This window comes from Aotus nancymaae, unplaced genomic scaffold (genome assembly GCF_030222135.1).
Source record: "Aotus nancymaae isolate 86718 unplaced genomic scaffold, 86718_ANA_hifiasm-v0.15.2.pri h1tg000011l, whole genome shotgun sequence".
NCBI lineage: Eukaryota > Metazoa > Chordata > Mammalia > Primates > Aotidae > Aotus > Aotus nancymaae.
The window spans coordinates 30843900-30868714 of NW_026988422.1; the positions used below are offsets into that span (position 1 = coordinate 30843900).

At 50.6% G+C, this 24815-nt stretch overlaps 2 protein-coding genes across 3 annotated transcripts; both read right to left on the minus strand.

Moving 5' to 3' along the window:
* Positions 1–902: 902 nt before the first annotated feature.
* Positions 903–13310, minus strand: MMP14 (matrix metallopeptidase 14). The gene is made up of 10 exons (XM_012466656.3): positions 11803–13310; positions 6697–6845; positions 6309–6431; positions 5627–5934; positions 4925–5086; positions 4481–4641; positions 4149–4287; positions 3880–4030; positions 3290–3405; positions 903–2637 (listed from the first exon to the last, which is right to left on the minus strand). The coding sequence occupies exons 1-10, from the start codon at positions 11908–11910 to the stop codon at positions 2306–2308; spliced, it is 1749 nt and encodes a 582-aa protein (XP_012322079.1). The 5' UTR covers positions 11911–13310; the 3' UTR covers positions 903–2305.
* An 897-nt stretch (positions 13311–14207) lies between these two features.
* On the minus strand, positions 14208–18372 carry MRPL52 (mitochondrial ribosomal protein L52). 2 transcript variants are annotated; one of them, XM_012466642.3, is made up of 5 exons: positions 18285–18372; positions 18119–18176; positions 17975–18042; positions 14742–14806; positions 14208–14370 (listed from the first exon to the last, which is right to left on the minus strand). In XM_012466642.3, the coding sequence occupies exons 1-5, from the start codon at positions 18310–18312 to the stop codon at positions 14230–14232; spliced, it is 360 nt and encodes a 119-aa protein (XP_012322065.2). In that variant the 5' UTR covers positions 18313–18372; the 3' UTR covers positions 14208–14229. The 2 variants fall into 2 exon arrangements, with proteins under 2 accessions (XP_012322065.2, XP_012322056.2); XM_012466633.3 differs by having other exon boundaries at positions 18119–18179; positions 18285–18367.
* Between the last annotated feature and the right edge of the window lie 6443 nt (positions 18373–24815).

Genomic DNA, 24815 nt, shown 5'->3' on the forward strand with positions numbered 1-24815 from the left:
TTGTCTCTGAGCCTTGAGTCTCAAGGCTGCCTTTTAAGCCAGGTGGTGGGAGAGCAGCTGAGCTCCGTCAGCCACCCCGCTGTGCCCTATGGGTATGCCCTGCTCCCCAACTCTAGCCCCTGAATCCCTTTAGTCCACTAAGAATAAAGATACTCCTTTATAAAAAATGCCAGAGCCCCACTTCACGGAAAACGCTGCTCATGATGTGTGCCCTCCCCTCGTCCAGCTCCTCTCACCCACAGCCCATCACCCTCTACAGAGCTCAGCCACACAAGGAATGTGAAACACGATTTATTCTTTGTGGAAAGGTTGAACAAGGTCAAAATTGTCCTTAGAGGGCACCGACCCAGCCCCGCCCTGCAGGTTCCTGGGGTCAGACGACTCTGCCCCCCCGCCCCCACCCTCCCCATGCCCCTTGTTAACAAAAAGGAACGATTTGAATGCAATTCATATATAATAATTATAATAAAAATATACATTAGGCTGGGCATGGTGGCTCATGCCTGTAATCTCAGCACTCTGGGAGGCTGAGGCGGGCCGATCACAAGGTCAGGAGTTTGAGACCAGCCTGACCAACATGGTGAAACGCCATCTCTACTAAAAAAGTAATATAAAAATTAGCCAGGCATGGTGGTGCTTGCCTGTAATCCCAGCTACTCAGGAGGCTGAGGCAGGAGAATCGCTTGAACCCGGGAGGCGGAGGTTGCAGTGAGTCGAGATCATGCCACTGCACTCCAACCTGGGTGACAGAGCAAGTCTCTGTCTCAAAAAAAAAAAAAAAAAAAATACATTAAACAAAACAAAAACACGAACAAGACAGAAATCTAGCCGAACTGCCAGCACCGTTTACCCCATTTCCCCCACCCCATTCCCCACCGCCCCCCCACCCTGACATCCCTCTCCTCTTGCTCCCTCCACTGGGTCTCACTCTCCCAAGTCCCCGGTACCATGGCCACCATCTGTGGCCCAAGGAGACTTCAATGGGTGGGCAGGGAGGGGGAGCGAGAGGGCAGGCCACCCGTGAGACAGGCGGAGGGGTGCTGGCACCAGGGAAGCTCCGGCCCAGCCTAAGTGAGCCTCAGCTCCTGCCCCTTGCTGAGGTGGTGAGCAGGCTGGGACAGCGTGGCCAGCCAGGCCCTGCGGCCTCTCATCAAGGCGCTCATGACTCCTATGTGTGTCTTCTCTGCTCCTTTCTCTGGGCTGCCCCACCCTTCCCCTCCATGCTGCCTGGGTAGGGAGGACAGGGACCAAGAGGAGCAAGTGTGCCTTCCTCAGGGTCCTTCCTGAGAGCTCCACAGCCTACCCTGTGGCCCCCTGCTTGGCTTGGCCTGGCCTGCCTGGCCCCAGCCCTCCAATGCTGCTGGACATCCTCATTTTCCCTTTTGGTCCCATCCTGCCCCCTCTGGCTGCTCTGCCCTTGGGCCTCAGCCCCAGCTGCCTGAGTTTGGGCAAGGTTCTTTCTCTGTGGCCTTCAGGGTCACCCCCAGGGCTCTGACCTGGGCCGTTCCCCCTGGCCTCACTGTACCCTGATAGCTGCACCCCTGGTTTCAGCTCTCCTAACTGTGAAAGCCCCATCCAAGGCTAACATTCGAGAGGCATAGGGCTGCTGAGGGCTGCTTCTGCCCCATTAGTCCCCAACGGCTCAGGCTCCTTCCTTGGAAGCTCCCTGGGGTAGGTGAGGCAGAGGCAGATCTCTGAGGAACTTGATTAAGCAACAGAGACCTTCTCTGAGTTTTCCTCCCAAGGTTTTAGGGTGGCTGGGCAGTCCCCACCCACTCACACTGTCTCAGGGTCTCTACCCCCAACAAGATTAGATTCCTTTTAGCCATTTAGAGTAGTGAGAGGCTGCCAATTGGGTACACCTGGGGCTTTTAGGGCTGGAGTGCCCAGAGCCTCCTGAGGTCAGAGTTCAGAGGTTAAGATATGTCAGGGGATGGAAAAGGAGCAGATGACCCCATTTGACCTTTACCAGTGAGGTCTGAGGGTCCTGCCTTCAAGTGCAGAGCCCCCAACACGTTCAGATGGGACTGGACAGACACAAAGCTACAGGGTTCTGCTGAAGGGCAGAGGCTGGAAGCGGGCCACCCTCTCACTCAGCCCTCAGGGACTCATCTAGAGAAGATGCAATGCCGGGGCTGGGGGGAGGGGTCAGAGGGAGGGAGGCCAGCCAGGGAAAAGAGAGAAGCAAGGAGGCTGCGGGGAGAGGACTCGGGACGGTGGGAGCAGCCCACCCACCACCACCTGCTGCCACTGGCCTTCAGAAGCAAAGTCCTTGTGGTAGGAGTGGGCAGGCCGGGGGTGGGCGTCAGACCTTGTCCAGCAGGGAACGCTGGCAGTAGAGCAGTCGCCTGGGGGTCCCATGGCGTCTGAAGAAGAAGATCGCAAGGCCCACCGCCAGCACCAGGAGCAGCAGCAGCACGGGCAGCACCACGGCAGCTGCGCTCACTGCCCCGCTGCCCTCCTCGTCCACCTCGATGATGATCACCTCCGTCTCCTCCTCAGTCCCCTCATCCGGCCGGCCTCCCGATGGGCAGCCCATCCAGTCCCGCAGGGCTGACTTGGGGTAGCCCGGTTCCACCTTCAGCTTCTGGTTGTTGAATTTCCAGTATTTGTTCCCCTTGTAGAAGTACGTGAAGACTGCAGGGGTGAATCAGAAGGAGGTAAGGAAGGAACGAAATGTTGGGGAGGAGCCAAAGAGAGGAGGGGAGCGAGGAAGCTCTGTTAATATGAGGGCAGCTGAGCTCCCCTCCACCTTCTAGAGCATCAGCTTCCTCAGCTGTAAAATGGGGGTGCTTATGGCCGGGTGCAGTGGTTCACGTCTGTAATTCCAGCACTTTGGGAGGCTGAGGTGGGCAGATCATGAGGGCAGGAGTTCAAGACCAGCTAGGCCAGTATGGTGAAACCCCATCTCTACTAAAACTACAAAAAATTAGCCAGTCATGGTGGTGGGCACCTGTAATCCCAGCTACTCAGGAGGCTGAGGCAGGAGAATCACTTGAACCTGGGAGGTGGAGGTTGCAGTGAGCTGAGATGAAGCTACTGCACTCCAGCCTGGGCGACAGAGCAAGACTCTGTATAAAAAAAAAAAATGGGGGTGCTTATAGTACCAGGGTGGAAGGTGGTGGGGATGAAAGGGTGCCACGCATGGAAGCACCTAGCCCAGCGCCTGGCATGTGGTTTATCATCACCATTGTTTTACACACAGCACTCCCTGAAGCTTCCTTCCCACTCTTCCTCAACTCCCTATTCCCATCCTTCTCTCAGTGACACCTTCCCTTGCCCCTCTCACCTTCATCGCTGCCCATGAATGACCCTCTGGGAGACTCCGGGATCCCTTCCCAGACTTTGATGTTCTTGGGGTACTCATTGTCCACTGCCCTGAGCTCCTCGTTGAAACGGTAGTACCTGGGGAAGGAGAAAGGAAGGGTAGTGGCTGGACACGGGGCATGTCCTCAGTGGGTGACAGGACCCAGACCGAAGTCACCAGTGAGCAAAGGATAGCTCTGTGGACAGGGTGGGGACAGGGGTTTTGAGTAATGAGGGCCTGCTGCTGAAAGTGGAGGAAGGTGGGGGTGGAAGGGAGGGCCCAGGCTGCAAGGAGCCACCAGCAGCCCTAATGACAGTGCCTGGCTGCTGGGGCGGAGGCACAGAGCTGGGGACAGGAGGCGTCAAATGACCAGGTCTGAAATGACGACCTGGTCACATCCCACTCACATAGTGCCCAAAGGAGGCTGCCCATTTCTAGGCAACAGCAGAGGCTCAGCCAGCTCCTTCTCCAGGGAAGCATCTTGGGGGTAAAGTGGGTCTTTCTCCAGAACTGAGGGAATTTGGGGTGGTGGTTTCTGAGGAAGGCCTGGGATTAAGGGATTGAGGTCCTACTTGTTTCCCCGAAAGAAGTAGGTCTTTCCATTGGGCATCCAGAAGAGAGCAGCATCAATCCTGTCGGTAGGCAGCCCTCGGCCCAGCTCCTTAATGTGCTTGGGGTAGCCAGGTTCCAGGGATGCCTCATCAAACACCCAATGCTTGTCTCCTGGGGAGGAGAGGAGGAAGTGTCTGAGTTCAACTTGGGCTCTAGGGACTTTAGAGGAAATCAGTTCCTCTAGGGAGACCCTCCTCACTCCCAAAGCTAAAGTAGAGTGCTTGGTTACCTTTGAAGAAGACGAATTTACCATCCTTCCTCTCATAGGCAGTATTGATGGACGCAGGCAGGCCCCGCCAGAATTGGCCAATGGGCAACGGATATCCATCCATTACTTGATTATTCCTCACCCGCCAGAACCAGCGCTCCTGGAAGCCAGTCAATGCAGTAAGAGTCAGTCCATTACGTCTTGCGGTTTAGATCTCTGACTCAGTCCCCAAAGCTCCCCCACTGCCCTTTGTTCCTCAGTTTTAGTTTTCAGTCTGACTGTTGCCATTCCCACCCAGCCTCCGTATCATAGAGCCCTTTTGTCTCCCAAACCAGCCCACTTCTTCTTCCTACCTTGAAGACAAACATCTCCCCTCGGAGCATGGCCACAGTGTCAAAGTTCCCATCACAGATGTTGGGCCCATAGGTGGGTTTTTTAGGCTTATCAGGAACAGAAGGCCGGGAGGTGGTCCAGGATTGAGGGGGCATCTTGGTGGGAGACCCTGACTCACTCCCTGGGGCAGAGAACACAAGGGGCACTTCAGACTTAGGAGGAGAGCGGGGAGGGAAGGGCAGACAGATGGCCAGACAATACCCTTGGAAGGGTGTGGATGGGAAGGCCGGAGCAACCAACTGGGAGATAACAGAAAAGGTGGGCTCAAAAGTGGAGCCGAAAGAGGCAGGCTCAGGTTGGCAGGGGGCAGTGCAGAGTATGTAAGGCATGAAAGAGGGGAAATGTGAAGACCAGGAGAGAACAAGGAGCGGTGGAGGGAGCAGGCATGGGTGTAGACTACTCGCCATAAAGTTGCTGGATGCCCCGGCGGTCATCATCAGGCAACACAAAGTTCTCTGTGTCCATCCACTGGTAATAGGGTGCCATGATGGCCGAGGGGTCATTGGAATGCTCGAGCCCCAGGGCATGGCCTAGCTCGTGCACAGCCACCAGGAAGATGTCATTTCCTGGAGGGATGGGGACAGTTATGATGGCAGCCTGAATCCCTTCCCTCAGGCTCCCTGCTTCCCCACCAGAGGCTTTGGTTTCACTTCCGAGCCTGCTGCCCATGTTTTTAAACCAAAGTGACCAAATTCTGATGTCCAGCTTTTTATCTGGCACTTAAGGCACAGAGCCCGTCAGCAAGCTCCTCTGGGTGGAGGTGAGAGAGTGCTTGGAGGCAGGACCCCCATCCGAGGAAGACCTGTGTGAAGGGAAGCCAAGGCCCTTTCTAGTCCTCAGTTTCTCCCAGGAGTTAGACATGACATCATCTGGAAAAGTGGGTGACAAGGATGCTTTGAAGTCCTTGACTGGAAAGCCAGTCAGTGAGTGAGAGGAGGAACCAGATGTAAATAGCTCAAGACAGGACTCCTGTTTTTGTCAGAAGTTAGATCAGAAGATCTTTGTGGACCCTTCTAGCCCCAAGATTTTGGGAGGAGGGAGGAGAACCACCCCTACAAATGACTGTTGGCTTTTTCCAGAGTAAGTTCCAGGGATACTTTGCTCACCATCCAGATTCGCATTCCCAAGAGTCCAAGGCTCAGCAGAGTCAAAGTGGGTGTCCCCTCCAATGTTGGGTCCTGGGAAGTAGGCATGGGCCAGGAAGCCGCCCTCGCCATCGAAGGGTGAGCTGTCGCCATGGAAGCCCTCGGCAAAGAAGATCATGATGTCGGCCTGCTTCTCATGGCCCTCACGGATGTAGGCATAGGGCACCTCACGGAAGCGCAGTGATGTGGCGCTCTCCCACACTCGGATCGCCTTGCGAATGGCCTCGTAAGTGGCATACTCGCCCACCTTGGGGGTGTAATTCTGGATGCTGAGGTCCAGCCACGTGGGGAGAGGATGGGGTGTGTTAGGATAACGAGGGGCAACATTCTCCTTCCCTGCACTCTCCCAGGTCTGACTGCACTGCCCAGCCATCTCTGCCCAACCCAGCTCTTCCTGCTGCCTTATGCACGACCCCTCTGCTTCGAGAACAAGGGATCCTCAGGCTTTGGCTGTCTAGCATTGGGGTGCACCCTCAATGGCTGCACCTCTCTTCAGGGTGAGAGCCATTTTCCTCCCCACTCTCAGGGACACTTCCCAGGAACTGAGGGGAGTAGGACAGGAGGTCTCTGAGTCTCTGCATAACCACAATGGATAGGGAACAATAACCAGATGTGAGAAAGGTGGCTTGCCTGTTGGACTCACCAGAAAGTGATTTCATTATGTTGCCATTTGACACTCTGGATGGCGTAGCGCTTCCTTCGAACATTGGCCTTGATCTCAGCCCCAAACTTGTCTGGAACACCACATCGGGGGCGCCTCATGGCCCTGGAGTGAGTTAGGGTGTGAGGATTGGGATCAGTGCAGTGTATGAAAGAGAAAGGTCTCCAGCATCTGTGTTGGGTGAGACTTGCTGTGTGTCAGTGTGGGGAAAGGCCAAGGTTGTGAAGTCAGGGTGAACATGAGAGGGTCAGGATCAGCACGTGGGGATGAGCTATGGGTGGCACAAGCCAGGTATTCAGGAAGGAACATCTCTGGCGCCAGTGTTGTCAGTGGGTGCTAGGCAGAACTCCTGCCAGGGTCTAGAACTTACTTTATGGTGTCTGCATCAGCTTTGCCTGTTACTTGCAAGCCGTAGAACTTCTGCATGGCAGCGATGGCCTCTGAGAATGACTTGGGTGAGCGCTGTGTGTGCGTACGTAGGTCCCCAGGAGGCAGGTAGCCATACTGCTGTAGCCAGGCCTGTAGGGAAAGGGGTATGGCTTACAGTGTCCCCACCTGGCCCATGGGGTGCCTCTACCTCCCCCACAATGCTTGGCATACAGCCTTCGCTTGGTGAGGAAAGGCCAGTGGGCTCTCAGCTTGCCTGAACTCTGGCCCAGGCCCCAATAGGGCTTGTCCCCTTGGGTCTATGGGCCCAAACAGACTGTTGGCTGTAGCTTTCTTGAAAATGAGAGCCCTGGTGGTTTAATGGAGTTCTGAGATGTTTTCTTGGAGCTGTGATTCTTTCTAGCACTTTTCTCCTTCATGTCAGCATTCTTGCAAATATAGTATGTTCCAGCTGGTAATGGGCTGTGCCCATGATGGGTGGGGAGGGGTGTTGACAGGATGAGTGAGCTCTACTATTGGGCTTGACATGAAGCCCTCCTGGAATGGGAGTGCCATGTCCCCAGGACCCTCACATCTTTTTAGAAAGATCTTTTTAGAAAGGACAGAGGCCAGGCGCGGTGGCTCATACCTGTAATCCCAGCACTTTGGGAGGCTGAGAAGGGTGGATCACCTGAGGTCAGGAGTTCGAGACTAGCCTGGCCAACATGGTGAAACACTGTCTCTACTAAAAATACAAAAATTAGCTGGATGTGGTGGCAGGCACTTATAATCCCAGCTACTCAGGAGGCTGAGGCAGGAGAATTACTTGAACCTGGAAGGTGGAGGTTGCAGTGAGCCGAGACTGCACCACTGCACTCCAGCCTGGGTGACACAAGACTCGGTCTCAAAAAAAAAAAAAAAAAAAAAAAAAAGAGAGACATCCAATTTTGGGGGAAAGAAATAAGAAAAAAAAAAAAAAGAAAGAAAGGAAGGCAGAAAAAGAGCTAGCACTAAGGCTGGCCACTACAAGGGGAAACTGAGGACTTGGGATGTGGTATGAGGTGTGGTCCAGCTGGAGCCAGGATCCTGCCACTGTCCTTATTCAAGCAGCATCTGGCCTATGGCTTGGAACCTAAAGGCCCATTTAAGATTCTCAGCAGAGGAAGTGGGAGATAGCAGTGGAGGAGGAGACCTGGTGACTGTATTTTATATCAGTGATGTTGTGAATTGGTTAGAATATAAATGCTGGCATATTGCCTTAAATTAATGTTAGGTTTTTGGTGTTTGATTAAAAGGTACACATACTGCAAAGCCCTGTTGAGGAGAAAGTCAGCCTTTATTGTAAGAACAATGGAGTATTTTCCTAAAGTCTTAAAAGTAAAACAAGCCAGGCTGGGCAAGGTGGCTCATGCCTGTAATCCCAGCACTTTGGGAGGCAGAGGTGAGTGGATCACCCAAGGTCAGTAGTTCGAGAACAGCCTGTCCAACATGGCGGGAACCCTGTCTCTACTAAAAATACAAAAATAAATTGGGCATGGTGGTGGGCGGCTGTAATCCCAGCTACTCCAGAAGCCGAGGTAGGAGAATCACTGAACCTGGGAGGCCAAGGTTGCAGTGAGCAGAGATCGCCACTGCACTCCAGCCTGGGCGACAGCAAGAGACTGTCTTAAAAAAAAAGTTAAACAAGCCAAGTTATAAATGAAATATGAAGATCTTTGGATTCTTTTTTTTTTTCCTTTTTGTGGAGAATGGGGTCTTGCTATATTGCCCAGGCAGGTCTCAAACTCCTGGGCTCAAGCTATCCTCCTGCCTCTGCCTTCCTAAAAGCTGGGATTATAGGCATGAGCCACTGTGCCCAGCAATGCTTGGATTCTTTTATGGGAAGAAGATATCACCCAGATAGCTCTAGTCCCTGCTCTAGCTTTTCTTTCTTTCTTTTTTTTTTGAGATGTAGTTTTGCTCTTGTTGCCCAGGCTGCAGTGCAATGGCGTGATATTAGCTCACTGCAACCTCTGCCTCCCAGTATCAAGTGATTCTCCTGCCTCAGCCTCCCAAGTAGCTGAGGTTACAAGCATGCGTCACCATGCCTGGCTAATTTTAGTAGAGATGGGGTTTCTCCATATTGGTCAGGCTGGTCTCAAACTCCTGACTTCAAGTGATCTGCCTGCCTTGGCCTCCCGAAGTGCTGGGATTATAGGTGTGAGCCACACTGTGCCTGGCCCAGCTTTGTTTTCTTAGGGAGTTTGGGAAGGGGCTGCAGGTTGCCCAGGATGGGAGCTTGGAGGGGAGATGAGGGAGGTTGCTGTTACGTGCTGCATTCCCTATCCAAGGTCATCAGGATGGATCTCCACATGGTCCTTCACCTCTGGGCCCAGGCCCTGGTGATGGAGCAGTAGTCTTGCATGGGGACTAGGGGTGACTCAAGAGCAGCTGACTGGGGACCTGAGTCCACAGGGGCAAGAATTGCAACATGGTTCTGGGAAGTGATCCCCCAAGGCTGATGGGAGCTAGACCCGAAATGTAAACAACCCAGCCTTTTCCCAGCCAACAGTTCTAGCTAGAACAATCCTAGCACCACCAAGCTCTGAGGCTCTGAGAGTCCCTCCTCAGGGGAAGAGGAAGGGATAATATTTAACCTCTGGTATACCAGAGGGGAGCCAAGCAGGGCACTCCACTCCCGGGCTGCTCTCAGGGAGCTGCAGGCTCGCCCTGACCTGTTCTGGCTGATGCCACAGCCAGTGCCTGGGGAGGCGTGCTGTGGCCTGTGCCTCCCTGTGCCTAACTATGCAGGAAACATCCTTTGCTCCTAGCCTCACCTGTAGGATAAACACACCCAGGCTTATGACCCTTGGTTAGGGAGCAGCTGCTTCAGGACTTGGGGAAGGATGGGAGTGTTCTACTTCTGGCGATAGAAAGCAGGAGGACTGAGGCCGGGCCCCCTCAACCCACAGAGAGCAAAGCTGAGAGAATTCACCTAGAGTAGAGCAGAAGGGAGGGCAGCACAGAGGTGGGGAGAATCCACATCCAGGATCTTTGGGGGAAATCCCCTCTGGAATCTTTCAAGAAGCTAGGCGGGTCTAAATATTCACACCCACAACCTCCACCCCATACCCTGGGGTGAAAAATGAAGGCTTAGTCAAGTGAGGTACTTCCCTGGAGTCCAGAGAGCCACAAGGCCTGGAAAGGAAGTGCCCCCAACCCTCTCCTCCCTCTAGGCCTAGGCAAATTTCTTTCCTCACAGAGACTATGAGGTTGAAACCACAGAAGAGAGGACTCTTGTGTCTGCGGCTGGGTGGGAGGAAGGGCTCAGCGCCAGACATGCCAAAGGGAGGAGAGGGCTGTCCTGGAGCTGGTGCAGGACTTTGGAGGCCTGGTGGGAGGGACCCGGCTGCATGAGGCCTGCACCACCCCAGCTTTCCCTCCACACTGGCATGGAGAAAAAAGCAACTATGTTGGGTCAAAGAACTCAGTTGGCTGGCTTTGTCTTTGTGAATGAGAGATGCAAGGTATCCCCCTAGGAGAAAGTTAACTGAACACCTCCCACCTTGGCTTAGGAGTCCTGTGGAGGGTGGGGGACCTTCCAGCTCTGCAGCAGGCCCTGGATCCTAGCCTTAGGGGCTGCTCCCCCCTCCCTTCTAGAAGCAAATGGTGATTCTGGCACTGGGACCGCCCATGACCCACTTAAAACGGAGCCAGGGCTGCCGCCCCTCTGGGCCTAGCAGCACAGGGGAGGGAAAAAAGGCAAGGCAGTAAAGTTGGCGGTGGGCAGCTCCCCAGATGCCAGGCTCGTTTTGTTAGGGGCGCTCCCTTCTAGGTCTCAGAGGACTCTAGGCTGATAGTCCTAAGAGTCTGACAAGAGGATGACTCCTCCTCCCCGCAGTCAGGCTCAGCCTTCAGCCCCAGGGCAGGTTTTTACTCTCTCTGGTCTCTGAGCACTCCGTGTTGCATCTTCCACCACTATTCCTGGGGCCATACTTCTCCAGTCGGCCCCAGACCCTTTCAGGGACAGAGAGAAGAGAGTATTCTTTCCAGAGAGTTTTCTCCGGAGTGGGACCAGGGCGGAGGAAGCCAAACCCAGATGCCATCCCCCTTCTGGGGCCCTTCCTGGCCCCTCCCGACCGCACCCAGGCCCTTGCCAGGCTGAGTGGGTTGAGATGGCCCAAAATAAGAAGCTCATTAAATCCGTCTCCCACCTTCACCCCAAAATAAGAGAGACAGAGGAAAAACCTCCTCAGACAACTCCCACGCAGCTTCCTCTGGGGACCGGTGGGCCACCGTCTGGGCCGGGGCGTGTTGGGGGGGTGCCCAAGCCAGCCGCGGGGACGTGTGAGGGCGCCCCGGGCGGGACCCTCTCCCCACTCCCCGAGTGATGCCCCCAGGCTCCCTGCAATTAACACAGAAAAACAATTAACAACAAAATAGGCCTGAAGGCGCCGACGAGGGTGGGGATAGGAGGCGGCGGCGCGAGCGCCCGGCTCACAAGGAGAGCTTTGTGTGCACGGAAACGCGGCCAGCTGCCGGCGCTGCGACCCTCGACGCCAGGGATGCGGGTGGGGACACAGCAGGGTCCTGTCGGGAAGACGGAGGCTGTGGCCCTGAACTCTCGGCCGTCTACCCTCGACCCCACCTGGCCGCAGACGCAGGCCGAAGCACCCATCGGAGGGCGCGCCGGCGGGAGAGCGCTGGAGAGCTGGGAAGTCGAAGAAACAACAAACTCGCACAAGACGAGGAGCCGGGACTGCGCGGGCTGTGAGCGGAGTCCAAATGTTTATCAGGCGGTTCCAGAGCTGAGCGCAGAGCCCAAGGGAATTCGGGAAGGGGGAGTCCGCCCCAGCTGTAAAGTTCTTCCAAGGAATGGAAAAAAAGAAGGAATGGGAAAGAGAGTCGGCGGCGCACGGGGTGGGGGCAGCTGGTTGGAAGCGGGCAAAAGTTGGATCGATCTGGAAGTTTGGAGACGAAAAGGAAAATGAAAGGGAGGGGGAATCCTGCGGGCCTGAGCAGCCGAGATCCCAAGAGCCCTCCTCTCCAAATAGGGGCTGTCCCCTTGGAGACCCCCGGGCTCGCCTCCTGGCGGGCACGACTCCGAGAAGGGCCGGGGGAGCTCACTTACTTCGGGGCTGAAGCTGCTGCTTTGGGCCGAGCCGAGGGAGGCGAGCGCGGTGCCGAGCGTGAGCAGGGGGAGCAGAAGACAACGGGAGGGTCGTGGGGCGGGAGACATGGTCCGAGACCGCCGGGTCAGCTGGGCAGTGCGGGCTCCGCGGCGGGGCCCACGCCCTGGGGTCGCACCGTCACTCCCTGGGGGCGCCTTTGTCTTCGGTAGGCACTGAGTTTGAATTCCTAGAGCGCTGTCGACTTGGAGTTAAGGGGATTGTTCCTAAAAGTGCCTGTTTGCTCTCCTCCTCTTTAGCGTTTTTGGATCTTTCTTCTGCTTAGTCGGCGAACTGGGGTCTGGATCCCTCTCGCTCTCTTCTCTGGTCCCTCCCTTCTCCCGCAGCCTCTCCTCCGTCCCCGCCCCCCAAGTGCCCTCCTTTCCGGGTTGGGGACGTGGTAGTCAGAATCCAATTACAACTATTGCCTTTTTGTGGTGCAGAATGCCATCTACAGGGGTTGAGGCCACAGTGGACAGCAGGGGGCTGTAGGGGGACCCAGGGAAGGGATGTGGGAGATTTTCTCCCCATAAGCATATTTTGGGTGGATTGATTCCTCTGGTATTCAGCATTTGTTGTGTCACCTAAGGGTGGGAATTATTGGGGGGTACGTGGCTAGGGGCAACAAGGAGCTCAGTGTGGGATGGTGGTGGTGGTGGGGTCTTCTTCCATGCCCATGAGACCTGCATTGGGAGAAGGGGCCTGTTTATTAATAGTTGGGAGGTTATCTCCTGGGCCCTGTAGACAACTGTCTATGTTTCTCCCTCTGCTGCTAAAAAATCCAAACTATAACAAACCCATCTACCAACAACAAACCCCACAACCATACTAGATCTGTGGCTCCATTCTTGTAGAAAGACAAAGGTAATTCCTTTGTTATTGTCATTTGTGATGTGGCTGTTCCTTTAATTGGAACTCGCTGGGAGGAAAAGGCTACAGGGCCATGGGATCTGGGGGAAGGCAAATCAAGTTGGGTGAAATTATTGTAAAAGAACGGATTGGGAGTTGGGACGCCAGGGTTCCACCTCTACACTGAAAAAGGAGGCAATTCTTAAAGAGTAAAATCGCCTTTGGGATTTACTGGACTCAAAACAAAAGGTGGAGGTATGTAGGGAAGAGGGCAGGATAAAGCTGACGGTGAGAAAGGGAGACAAAAGAGAACTACATAGATTTGGAAAAGCAGCACAACAGCACGAAAAGTGTGGGAGACAGAAAACTCGACCATCAGCGAAATCTAAGATCTAAGAATTGCATTTGGTCAGGGAGAGAGGAAAGAGGTTGTGGGGGGAAGGGAGAAGAAAGCAAAGGAAGGAACAAAAAAGGGTGGACAGAAATTAGGTCAGGTAGGAAGCTCCAGAAACCCTAAGGATTCAGGAAGTATCGCACTTTTTTTTTGAGATGGAGTTTCACTCTGTTGCCCAAGCAGGAGTGCAATGGCGTGATATCGGCTCACTGCAATCTCTGCCTCCTGGGTTCAAGCGATTCTCCTGCCTCAGCCTCCTGAGTAGTTGGGATTACAGGTGCCTGCCACCACGCCTGGCTAATTTTTGTATTTTTAGTAGAGAGAGAAGAGGTTTCATTATGATGGCCAGGATGGTCTTCATCTCTTGACCTCGTGATCTGCCCACTTTGGCCTCCCAAAGTGCTGGGATTACAGGTGTGAGCCACCACTGCAGGCCAACTATTGTACTTTTGTGGCAGAATGGAAGTCTAGTGCTCAGTATTGTGATGAAAACAAAGGTATTTTGCCCTCAGATTCATGATCAATAAAATGAAAATGACTTCTCAGGTCCTGTGGAGTCTCCAGGTTTGTGGGAGGTATATGGTATGTGTTATTAAACAGGCACCTCCTCCATAGTGACTGAGGGCTAAGCCTTATGTAGGGCTTTCCTACACAAATGAGTTGGGAGGTACAGGCCCCTCTTCAATCTCTGGAATGCAGTCAGAACCACAGAGACCTCGGAAACCCACTCTTGGCAGAACATGGAACACTCAGGTATGGTTCTTCCCACATCAGCCTTCCCAGTGGGGGTAACCTGGACCACATATCTGAATCTTAGGAAAACTGACACCAGATGCTTGCCAAGAAAGGGATCTTTCATGTTCACAGAACAGCTATTTCTCATAGTTGGGCCAGTCATATGGCCTACAAAGGAGGAGGTAAAAATTTTAAAAGCCAGACTTAGCTGAACTGGAATGGAGGCAGGGATAAGGGCCTAAGCCAAGCCTCCCAGGCAGTGATCTAACAGCTTGTTCTTGGTGTCCCAGGTCTTTTGCTCTGAAGACAGATGGGGAACGTGAAGGCTCTCTTCTGGCTGGGATGAGGTATCTAGGATCACCTAGAAAAGAAATCCAGAGAGAGGCTGAGGAAGGGAGGCAGGAGTTGCTTTTTATTGACTTGGCCTCTTCAGTGAAGCCCCTTTGGGTTTAAGAACATTTTTCTGCTTCCTTTCTTCTTGCAGCTTCTGCTGCTTGAGCTGCCATGCCTGTAATCCAGTGTCCATTTCCTCTGACAGCAGTACAACTCGCCTCTGAAAGACAGGAAAACAGTGTGGATAATGTCTGGGGGGTTAAGTGCTATACTATATATCCTTTCACTCACAAATTCAGAGGTTTCATCTGGAAAATGGCACTGCTGACTCCCCAGTGGGAGCAAGTCTTGGCTTGGGAAGCAGAGGGAGAGAGCAAAATGTGCAAAATGTCTACTACTGGTTCCTGTCCTGGGAGTGCCCCACTCTGTTCCTCCCGTCTCACAGTTCTATTAAAACCTTTGGCTGTTATTAATACAACTCTGCACGAGGGGTACATGTTTGCTTAGGTGCAACACAGCTTAAGACAAATTATGGTTTAAATGCTCTCCTTCCAGTTACACATAGGTAGCCCTGGTGCTCTAGGCACTCACTGCAAACTTCTCCCTTTCAGCTTTTCTTCGAAGCTGGCCTTTCATTGGGGGAGCAGGACGGCCATCTACAAGTAGAAGTGAGAGAAAAGGCAAGTGTTAGAGACCTTGTGCAAATACTGTGATAGGAATAAGGCAAGAACCAATCTCTAGCTTCTCTCTTCCATTTCATATACATTATAGCTTAATTATCCTAAAATATGTCCCTCATCTTCAAGGGTGAGGTACGATAACCCAGGATAACCCAGAATAAGCTCGTAGGCATATTACTACTTTATTTCACTTAACTCTCATTAGCCTTGTATTTGGGGGTCCTCTGCAATGCAGAATCTACTGTTTTATCTTCAGAAACTCTTAAGCAATGTAATCGCTGTTGTACTAACTATATATCTTTGCTAAATTCCATCCTACTCCACAACGAAATGCCCTCTTTTCCTTTTCTTCCAGCCAAATCTTCATCCTTAGGTCCACTCAAATCCTAACTTTCCCAGAAACTCTTTTCTAATCTCTTCAAGTCTACCAGCCTTTTCTTCTGAAAGAAGTGCTGATTATTTAATAGTCACCTATTTCCCTTCGGACATTTACTATACATTTTTTAGTGTTATTTAGCTACCTCAGGTCCTTTTGGAAAGGGGCAGAGTATTGAAATACTATTATTGTTATTTTTGAGACAGGGTCTCACTCCATTGCCCAGGCTGGAGTGCAATGGCACGATCCCAGCTTATTACAACCTCTACCTCCTGGGCTCAACCGATTCTCCTGCCTCAGCCTCCTAAGTAGCTGGGACTATAGGCACATACCATGGTGCCTGGCCCTGAAATACTATTACTTAATTTTTAAAACGTCCATGCTTTGTCCCAGCTAGACTTTAGTTACTTGGGTCAGGGACTGTGTCGCTAGCTTTTGCTATTCATAGTATAGTGTAGGCACATAAGCATGTTAATAAAAATCCAGAAATATTTGCTGATTTGCTGAAAAGATGCAGTATTTGACCCAAGTAGTTTATAGTGGAGATGAGGAAAAAGGACACTTATTTTCTGCAAAGAAAGAAACAGTGAAAACTTTGCCCAAAAGTTTGAAGGCCAGACAGAGAAGAGGTGTTATTTATCAGGAAGGAGAACCAATACTGTGTATGCGGTGTGCTTTACATTGGTTGTTTCATTTTATCCTAATCAGAACTATATGAGATAGTTGTTCTTTTACGGATATGGAAACTGAGACTAAGATAAAATTAAGTAACTTGTCCAAGACCACAAAGTTAGCAAGAAGGGAAGCCTGGATTAAGAATAAGGTCCAGCCGGGCGCGGTGGCTCACGCCTATAATCCCAGCACTTTGGGAGGCCGAGGCGGGTGGATCACGAGGTCAAGAGATCGAGACCATCCTGATCAACATGGTGAAACCCCGTCTCTACTAAAAATACAAAAAAAATTAGCTGGGCATGGTGGCACGTGCCTGTAATCCCAGCTACTCAGGAGGCTGAGGCAGGAGAATGAACCCAGGAGGCGGAGGTTGCAGTGAGCCTGAGATCGCGCCATTGCACTCCAGGCTGGGTAACAAGAGCAAAACTCTGTCTCAAAAAAAAAAAAAAAAAAAAAAGAATAAGGTCCATAGGCTGGGTGTGGTGGCTCACGCCTGTAATCCCAGCACTTTGGGAGGCTGAGGTGGATCACTTGAGCTAAGGAGTTCAAGATCAGCTTGGGCAACATAGCAAGACCCTGTCTCTACTAAAAGTAAAAAAAAAAAAAAAAGGCAGGAATAGTGGTGTGTCTGTGGCCTGTGGTCCCACCTACTTGGGAGGCTGAGGTGGAAGGATTGCTTGAGCCCAGGAAATCAAGGCTGCAGTGAAATATGATCATGCCACTGCACTTCAGCCTGGGTGACAGGGCAAGACCCTATCTAAAAAAAAAAAAAAATACAGGCTGAGTGCAGTAGCTCATGCCTGTAATCCCAGCATTTTCGGAGACAAGACTGGAGGATCGCTTGAGGCCAGGAGTTAAAGACTAGCCTGGGCAATATAGCAAGACCTCGTCTCTATGAAAAAAAAAAAAAAAAAAGAAGAAGAAGAAGAAAAGAAGCAGGTACATGTAATTCCAGAGTCTTTCCAATAGTCCATACTACTACAAGGAGATGCCAGGCTTCCTACAATAAATAACAAGTGGAAAAAATCTGCACCATCATCCTCAGTTACCAATTATCCAATTAAGCAGGATCATACTCCTAAAGAGCAACAATAGAGTATTAAATATTCAGATCTCTGTGTTGTCAAAGAGGACTGGCCTATGTTCTAGTCCTAGCTTTGCTATTATAGCTAGCTGTATGATCATGGGCAATTCACTTCTGTAGGCCTGAAATTTCCTACTTGTAAACTGGAGTCTCATAAGGAGAGTGGGGAGTAGCTTCAATTTCTCTAAGGTCCCTTCCTTCTAGGGCTAATATCTATTCTCCCTCTCTTTTGTAAGTAAAAGGAAAAGGCCTCCCTTCTGAAGGGAGCCTGACATCCTTAGTCTTCATCCCTCTGAGATGCTTATATCTGCAGCTTTTCAAAGAGCTCTCCCTGCATTTGGTACCAAATACTGAAAATTCACTAACCACACAGAAAAGTGATTCTTGATTTTAAAAAATCATGTCCGCCTTTGAAAACCATGGAGGTCTTGTCACTCTCTTCTACCCTGCCGGCCCCAAGTCAGAATTATCTCCTGCTTATCTCCATAAGGCAAGATCCTGTTTAGCTTTACTTTCCTTAGTGGAAGTGTAATCTACAAAATAACAAGAGGGCTTCTTTCCCAAATTCCGTTTTCCAAATAAAAAATTCAACACTTTTGGACGGGCGTGGTAGTTCACGCCTGTAACCCTAGCACTTTTGGAGGCCCAGCGAAGTGGGCGTATTACTACGTCAGGAGTTTGAGACCAGCCTGGCCAATATGGTAAAACCCCTTCTCTACCAAAAATAAGTTAGCTGGACATGGTGGCAGGCGCCTTTAATCCCAGCTACTCCGGAGGCTGAGGCAGGAGAATCGATTGAAACCGGAGGCGGAGGTTGCAGTGAGCCGTGACCGCGCCACTGCACTCCAGTCTGGGCAACAGAGTGAGACTCCATCTCAGGGGGAAAAAAAAAAGTTAAACACTATTTCCATTCGGACACGCCCCCATCTTGATAACCCCTGCTCCCCATCCAAGGGCGTTCCCTCTGAGTGAAAATCTCCCCAGTGGAATTAACTGTCAGATCAGCGCTCACCCGCATATGACCAGTCTGGGAGTTCTGTAAGGGGCCCGTAGCCGGAGGGGTTGGCAGACAGTCCCTGCCTGGGTGGAGAAAAACAGATCTGTGAGGACCTAGCCCAGCTTCTGGTCTCCCAGGTCCACTCATCCCAGCACTCACTGGAGTCGCCACTGGCTGCCCGCCCAAGCGGCCGCGCCACAGTGCAGCCTCCGGACACCTGCTGGGAAAACAGAACAGAGTTGGCGAAGAGGCCGCGCAGCCGGCTCGGGGGTCCTGTGTCCGTTCCCAACGGGCCCCCGAGTCCACGGTCCCTATACCTACTCACCGAAGTGAAGAGCCCTTAAAGCAGCCATGCTGAGTAAGAGTTGCCAGAGCTGCCGGAAGTGGGCGTGGCCTCGGTGGACACGCGCGGTGTTATAGGGGAAGCAGGAAGTAGCCAGCTTGAATCTGGTTTTTCAATCACGGGCTCCGCCATCTTGGGTCATCGTACGGAAGGAAGGACTAAACTGCGATCCAGGATTTTGAGGTAGAAACGAATTGTCGTTAAGCACATGCATTCTCAATGGTGGTCCCATCCTCAGTGGAAGTTGTGTCCTCCCAGATTAAGTCGTTCTGAACAGTTCCCACAACCTCCCCACAGCGGTCTCTAGTCCATCGAAATTTATATTAATAGTAACTTTGATCTCAGAGGAGTAACATCCATTTCATTCTACAGATCCTTGCATCACTGTAACATAGTTTTCCTAGACTAAGAGAAGTTATCAAATCGAGTTAATTAGAAATTGGGCCAGCCTGGGCAACATCGCAAAAACTCCCTCTCTATAAAAAAATGAAAAAATTAGCCGGGTGTCGGGGCGCACGCCTGTGGTCCCAGCTGCTTGGGAAGCTGAAGTGGGAGGATCGCTTGAGCCTGGGAGGCTGGAGGCTGCAGTGAGCAGACATCACGCCACTGCACTCCAGCCTGGGTGACAGAGCAAGACCTTGTCTGAAAAAAAATTCCATATGGCAAGTGCTGTATTAGGCATAGGAGATTCTATGGAGAACAAAGTCAGACATCAATATCCTGATAGAACTCCCGATATAAAAGAAACAAGACAATCAAATGATCACATACATTGATATTTTTGAGTGCTGGGAAAGGAAGTACATGTTGTTTGTGAGTTTATAGTGTGAACTTGATCTAGAGTAGGCCATCAAAGATTACTTTCCTGAGAAAGAGGTATTGTATTGGAGCTAAGATGTGACATTCCATTTTTATAAGTGCTACCACCACACATTACTTAATATTATCCTTGCAACAACCTTGTGAGGTAGGTACTAGTAAGTGGCAAATCCAGATCTGTGACTCCCCTCCTTTTATCAGTTGCTATTCAGTACTGTCTTGGAGAAGTCATTTATCCTTCATTTCCCAATTTTAAAAATGCTTAATATGTTACATTTGTGAAAATGATCTGAATGTGATAATGTGAGTGAAAGTGCTTTATAAATCCTGAAACTCCTACAAAAGAGCCCATTAACTGTATGCCAGGCGCGAAAGGAAAATATCTTGGCCTCTTCAAGCTGGGAACCTGGGAACCACTCAGGGCAATTCTATTCAAAGCCATCTATCTGCTTATAGAGATAGATGCATATTCTGATTATCTCTTCTGAAAAGATTTACCAGAAACTCAAAATAATGCAAATATCTGTCTCTCACCTACATGTGACCTGGAAGCCCCCAGGTCGTGGGCTTCCAGTGGGGGCGGGGGGATCTTGCTTTGAGCTCTCTGCCTTTCTGGAAAGAACTCTTGTCTCCCTAAAATGCATAAAACCAAGCTGTGCCCAGACTACTTTGGACGCATGTCTTCAGGACTTCTGAGATTGTGTCACGGGAGCGTCCTCAACACTGGCAAAATAAACTTTCTAAATTAACTGAGACCTGTCTCAAATTTTCAGGATTCACATTTTGGTAACCACAGGAGGATTCTGAGTGGAAATGCCCTTGACCTTTAAAAAAATCTCCTATTGGCTGAGTGTGGTGGCTCATGTCTGTAACCCCAGCACTTTGGGTCAGGAGTTTGAGACCAGCCTGGCCAACGTGGTGAAACCCCATCTCTACTAAAAATAAAAAATTAGCCAGGCGTGATGGCGCACACCTGTAATCCCAGCTACTTGGGACGCTGAGGCCAGAGAATCGCTTGAACCTGGAAGGCAGAGGTTACAGTGAGCCAAGATCACGCTATTGCCACTGCACTCCAGCCTGGGCAACAGAGTGAGAAAATAAAAGAAATCTCCTGGCCTGCTGGGCGCGGTGGCTCACGCCTGTAATCCCAGCACTTTGGGAGGCTGAGGCAGGTGGATCACAAGGCTAGAAGTTCAAGACCAGCCTGGCCAATATAGTGAAACCCTGTCTCTACTAAAAATACAAAAATAGCCGGGCATGATGGCACATGCCTGTAATCCCAGATACTTGGGAGGCTGAGGCACGAGAATCACTTGAACCTGGGAGGCAGAGGTTGCAGTGAGCCAAGATCGGGCCACTGCACTCCAGCCTGGGCAACAGAGCAAGATTCCATCTCAAAAAAAAAAAAAAAAAGAAGAAGAACTCTCCTGACCTGGCGAGGTAGCTCACGCCTATAACCCTGCTGAGGCAGGCAGATCACCTGAGGTCAGGAGTTCAAGACCAGCCTGACCAACATGGAGAAACCTCGTCTCTACTAAAAATACAAGAATTGGCCGGGCGCGGTGGCTCAAGCCTGTAATCCCAGCACTTTGGGAGGCCGAGGCGGGTGGATCACGAGGTCAAGAGATCGAGACCATCCTGGTCAACATGGTGAAACCCCATCTCTACTAATACAAAAAATTAGCTGGGCATGGTGGCGCGTGCCTGTAATCCCAGCTACTCAGGAGGCTGAGGCAGGAGAATTGCCTGAACCGAGGAGGCGGAGGTTGCGGTGAGCCAAGATCGTGCCATTGCACTCCAGCCTGGGTAACGAGCGAAACTCCGTCTAAAAAAAAAAAAAAAAAAAAAATACAAGAATTAGCCAGAGGCAGTGGTGAGTGCCTGTAATCTCAGCTACTCAGGAGGCTGAGGCAGGAGAATCACTTGAACCTGGGAGGCAGAGGTTGCAGTGAGCTGAAATTGTGCTATTCCATTCCAGCCTGGGCAATAAGAGTGAAACTTAGTCTCAAAAAAAAAAGAAAGGCCGGGCGCGGTGGCTCACGCCTGTAATCCCAGCACTTTGGGAGGCCGAGGCGGGTGGATCACGAGGTCAAGAGATCGAAACCATCCTGGTCAACATGGTGAAACCCCGTCTCTACTAAAAATACAAAAAATTAGCTGGGCACGGTGGCACGTGCCTGTAATCCCAGCTACTCAGGAGGCTGAGGCAGGAGAATTGCCTGAACCCAGGAGGCGGAGGTTGTGGTGAGCCGAGATGGCGCCATTGCACTCCAGCCTGGGTAACAAGAGCGAAACTCCATCTCAAAAAAAAAAAAAAAAGTCTTATCTGAACCGGGCTCAGTGGCTCACACCTGTAATCCCAACACTTTGGGAAGCTGAGGCGGGCAGAGCACCTGAGGTCGGGAGTTTGAGACCAGCCTGACCAACATGGAGAAACTCTGTCTCTACTAAAAATACAAAATTAGCCAGGCACGGTGGCACATGCCTGTAATCCCAGCTATTCAGGAGGCTAAGGCAGAAGAATCTCTTGAACTTGGGAGGCGGAGGTTGTGGTGAGCTGAGATTGTGCCATTGCACTCCAGCCTGGGCAACCAGAACCAAACTCCATCTCTAAATAAATAAATAAAAAGTTTTATCTGGCCAGGCACAGTGGCTCACACCTGTAATCGCAGCACTTTGGGAGGCCGAGATGGGCGGATCATGAGGTCAGGAGATCGAGACCAACCTGGCTAACATGGCAAACCTCTGTCTCTACTAAAAATACAAAAAATTACCTGGGTGTGGTGGCATGTGCTTGTAGTCCCAGCTACTAGGGAGGCTGAGGCAGAAGAATCACTTGAAACTGGGAGGCAGAGCTTGCAGTGAGCGGAGATCTCGCCACTGCACTCCAGCCTGGCTAACAGAGTGAGATTTTGTCTCAAAAAAAAAAAAAAAAAATCTTAGAATCCTCCTATGGAACAAAGTTCCATCAAAGCCAATTTAAAAGCCTATGTAAAAAATAATTATTCTTGGCCAGGCTAGGTGGCTCATGCCAGTAATCCCAGCACTTTGGGAGGCTAAGGCGGCGGGGGATCACGAAGTCGGGAGATCGAGACCATCCTGGCTAACACGGTGGAAGTCTGTCTCTACTAAAAATACAAAAAAAATTAGCCAGGTGTGGAGGCACGTGCCTGTAGTCCCAGCTACTCAGGAGGCTGAGGCAGGAGAATCACTTGAACCTGGAAGGCAGAGGTTTCAGTGAGCTGAGATCGTGTCACTTCACTCCAGCCTGGGCGACAGAGCAAGACTCTGTCTCAAAAAAAAAAAAAAAAAAAATTATTCTTGCTGTACTGTATACTTATAATTAGGCCAAGTGTAATAAGCAAACCAGTCATACCATGATTCATTTTTAGTAAAATGGGAAACTGAGAGAGAGAAAAAATTATGTTTTAAAACGATTGCATAGCTGTTGTTAAATTCGAGTGTTTCCTAGAATCTAGTTCATACATTGCCTAGAATGTATGGACTGCAGAGTAATGTGGCCTCTATGGATTTTTCCAGGATTCTTCTTTCGTTTGTTATTTTTTTCTTTCTTTCTCCCTCCTATTGTCTCTTCACAACCTGCTAAAAATGAGCTTTCGGGACCTACTCATCTAGAAATAAACTGTCCTAGCCATGAGAGATCAATCTGAAAGATTTTAAAAAAGAAAAGGGGGGAAATGTGAAAGGAAAATAGCTTGGGCCTCTTCAAGCTGGGAACTGCTCAGGGCAAATCCGCCTCCAATTCTATTCAAGTCATCTCTCTGCTCACAGAGATAGATGCATATTCTGATGGCCTCTTCTGGACAGACTTGTCAGAAACTCAAAATAATGCAATCTATGTCTCACCTACCTGTGACCTGGAAGTGGGGGCCTCGCTTTAAGCTGTCTCCACCTTTCTGGACAGAACTAACGGAGCTAACGTACTTCATACATATTGATTGATGTCTCCTGTCTCCCTAAAATGTATAAAATCAAGCTGTGCCCCGACCACCTTGGGCACATGTCATCAGGACTTCCTGAGACTGTGTCACAGATGCATCCTCAACCTTGGCAAAATAAACTTTTTAAATTAACTGAGACCTGTCTCAGATTTTTGGGGTTCACATAGGCAAGACACAAACATATGCTGACTGGAGGAACCTGTGGGAGTGGTATAATGATCTATCTGGAAGTTTATCATTTCCTTCTGCAAGACTGGGAAGTTTTTCCACAGGAGGTGGCTCTGAGTTGTGCTTTGAAAGAAGGGAAGGGTGGATCCTGGTTGAAGAAGTAAAAGCAGTTATTTTTGATAACAATAAGAATAATACAGGCTAGGGCTGAATAAGAAGGGATGGGAACACAAGAAACTTGGCTAGAAGCCAACAGATGGACTTAAATAAGCAAGGGAAATAAGACATACAGTATCACTATCATCTTGCATTAATACTCTTCATTTTTACTTATCAAAACACTTCCACATAAATGATTTCCTTTGATTTTCACAGTAAACCTGTAAAGTAGATAGACAGTCCAAGAAGCAATCATTGTACAGATTGCTTTGTCATTTTTTTAGGAATCAAGGGATTGAACCAAACACTTTTCCCAAGCTTGGTTCCTTGAGCCTTTGGCTGGCCCCGAGATAGACAGCTGAGGTGGATAGCGCTGGAGTCTCATAGTTTACATTTGGGGAATGAAGTAGTAGAAGCCATAGGCTCAAAGAATTACCCAAGTGTCAACATACAGGATTGACAGAAAAGATGACAAGCTGGCCAGTTACCATGCCTCATGGCCTGTAATCCCAACACTTTGGGAGGCTGAGGCTGGAGGATCACCTGAGCCCAGGAGTTGGAGACTAGCCTGGGCAACATAGCGAGACCTTGTCTCTACTAAAAATTAATTTGTGTGTGTGTGTGTGTGTGTGTGTGTGTGTTTTTCCAGGCATAGTGGCATGTGCCTGTGGTCCCAGCTACTTGGGATGTTGAGGTGAGTGAGGTGAGAGGACTGCTTGAGCCCAGGAGTTCAAGGCCAGACTGGACAGCATGGTGAGATCCTTTGTCTATAAAAAATACAAAAAAATAGCCAGGTATGGTGGCACATGCCTGTAGTCACAGCTATTTGGGAGGCTGAGGTAGGAGGATCACAGCCAGGCCTGGGAAGGTCAAGGCTGCAGTGAGCTGTAATCACACCACTACCCTCCAGCGTAGGTGACAGAACAAGATCTTCTCTCAAAAAAAAAAGTGTAGGGGGGTGGCACATGCATTTAGGTGAACAAATAATGTGTATAATATGAACATAGCATGCAAAAGTGGACAAATGCAATTATTTAACAGATATAGAAGTCAAGGAGCCAGAGCTAGAGGACTCTGGGGGCAGGATGTGAAGTTTCACTGGAACTGGGAAATCTGGGAACAGAAGGGTCCTTAGAAGTGCAGTGGCTCATCCCTTGTAATCTTAGCACTTTGGGAGGCTGAGGCGGGCAGATCACAAGGTCAGAAGTTAGAGACCAGCCTGGCCAACATGGTGAACCACCCCCCCCACCAAAAAAAATACAAAAATTAGCTGAGCGTGGTGGTGCATGCCTGTAATCCCAGCTATTCAGGAGGCTGAGGCAAGATAATCGCTTAAACCTGGAAGCCAGAGGTTGCAGTGAGCTGAGATCATGCCACTGCACTCCAGCCTGGGCAACAGAGTGAG

What these genes read in the sequence shown, in the direction of transcription:
- MMP14 (XM_012466656.3), bottom strand. Translation starts at nt 11,910, where the DNA reads ATGTCTCCCGCCCCACGACCCTCCCGTTGTCTTCTGCTCCCCCTGCTC. An exon ending in GCAGCAGCTTCAGCCCCGAA is followed by an intron (nt 6,846 to 11,802) that starts GTAAGTGAGCTC and finishes CTTTCCCTACAG; the next exon opens with GCCTGGCTACAGCAGTATGG. An exon ending in TGGGAATGCGAATCTGGATG is followed by an intron (nt 5,087 to 5,626) that starts GTGAGCAAAGTA and finishes CCATCCCTCCAG; the next exon opens with GAAATGACATCTTCCTGGTG.
- MRPL52 (XM_012466633.3), bottom strand. Translation starts at nt 18,312, where the DNA reads ATGGCTGCTTTAAGGGCTCTTCACTTCG. An exon ending in TTTAAGGGCTCTTCACTTCG is followed by an intron (nt 18,180 to 18,284) that starts GTGAGTAGGTAT and finishes CTGTTTTCCCAG; the next exon opens with CAGGTGTCCGGAGGCTGCAC. An exon ending in GGCAGCCAGTGGCGACTCCA is followed by an intron (nt 18,043 to 18,118) that starts GTGAGTGCTGGG and finishes TTCTCCACCCAG; the next exon opens with GCAGGGACTGTCTGCCAACC.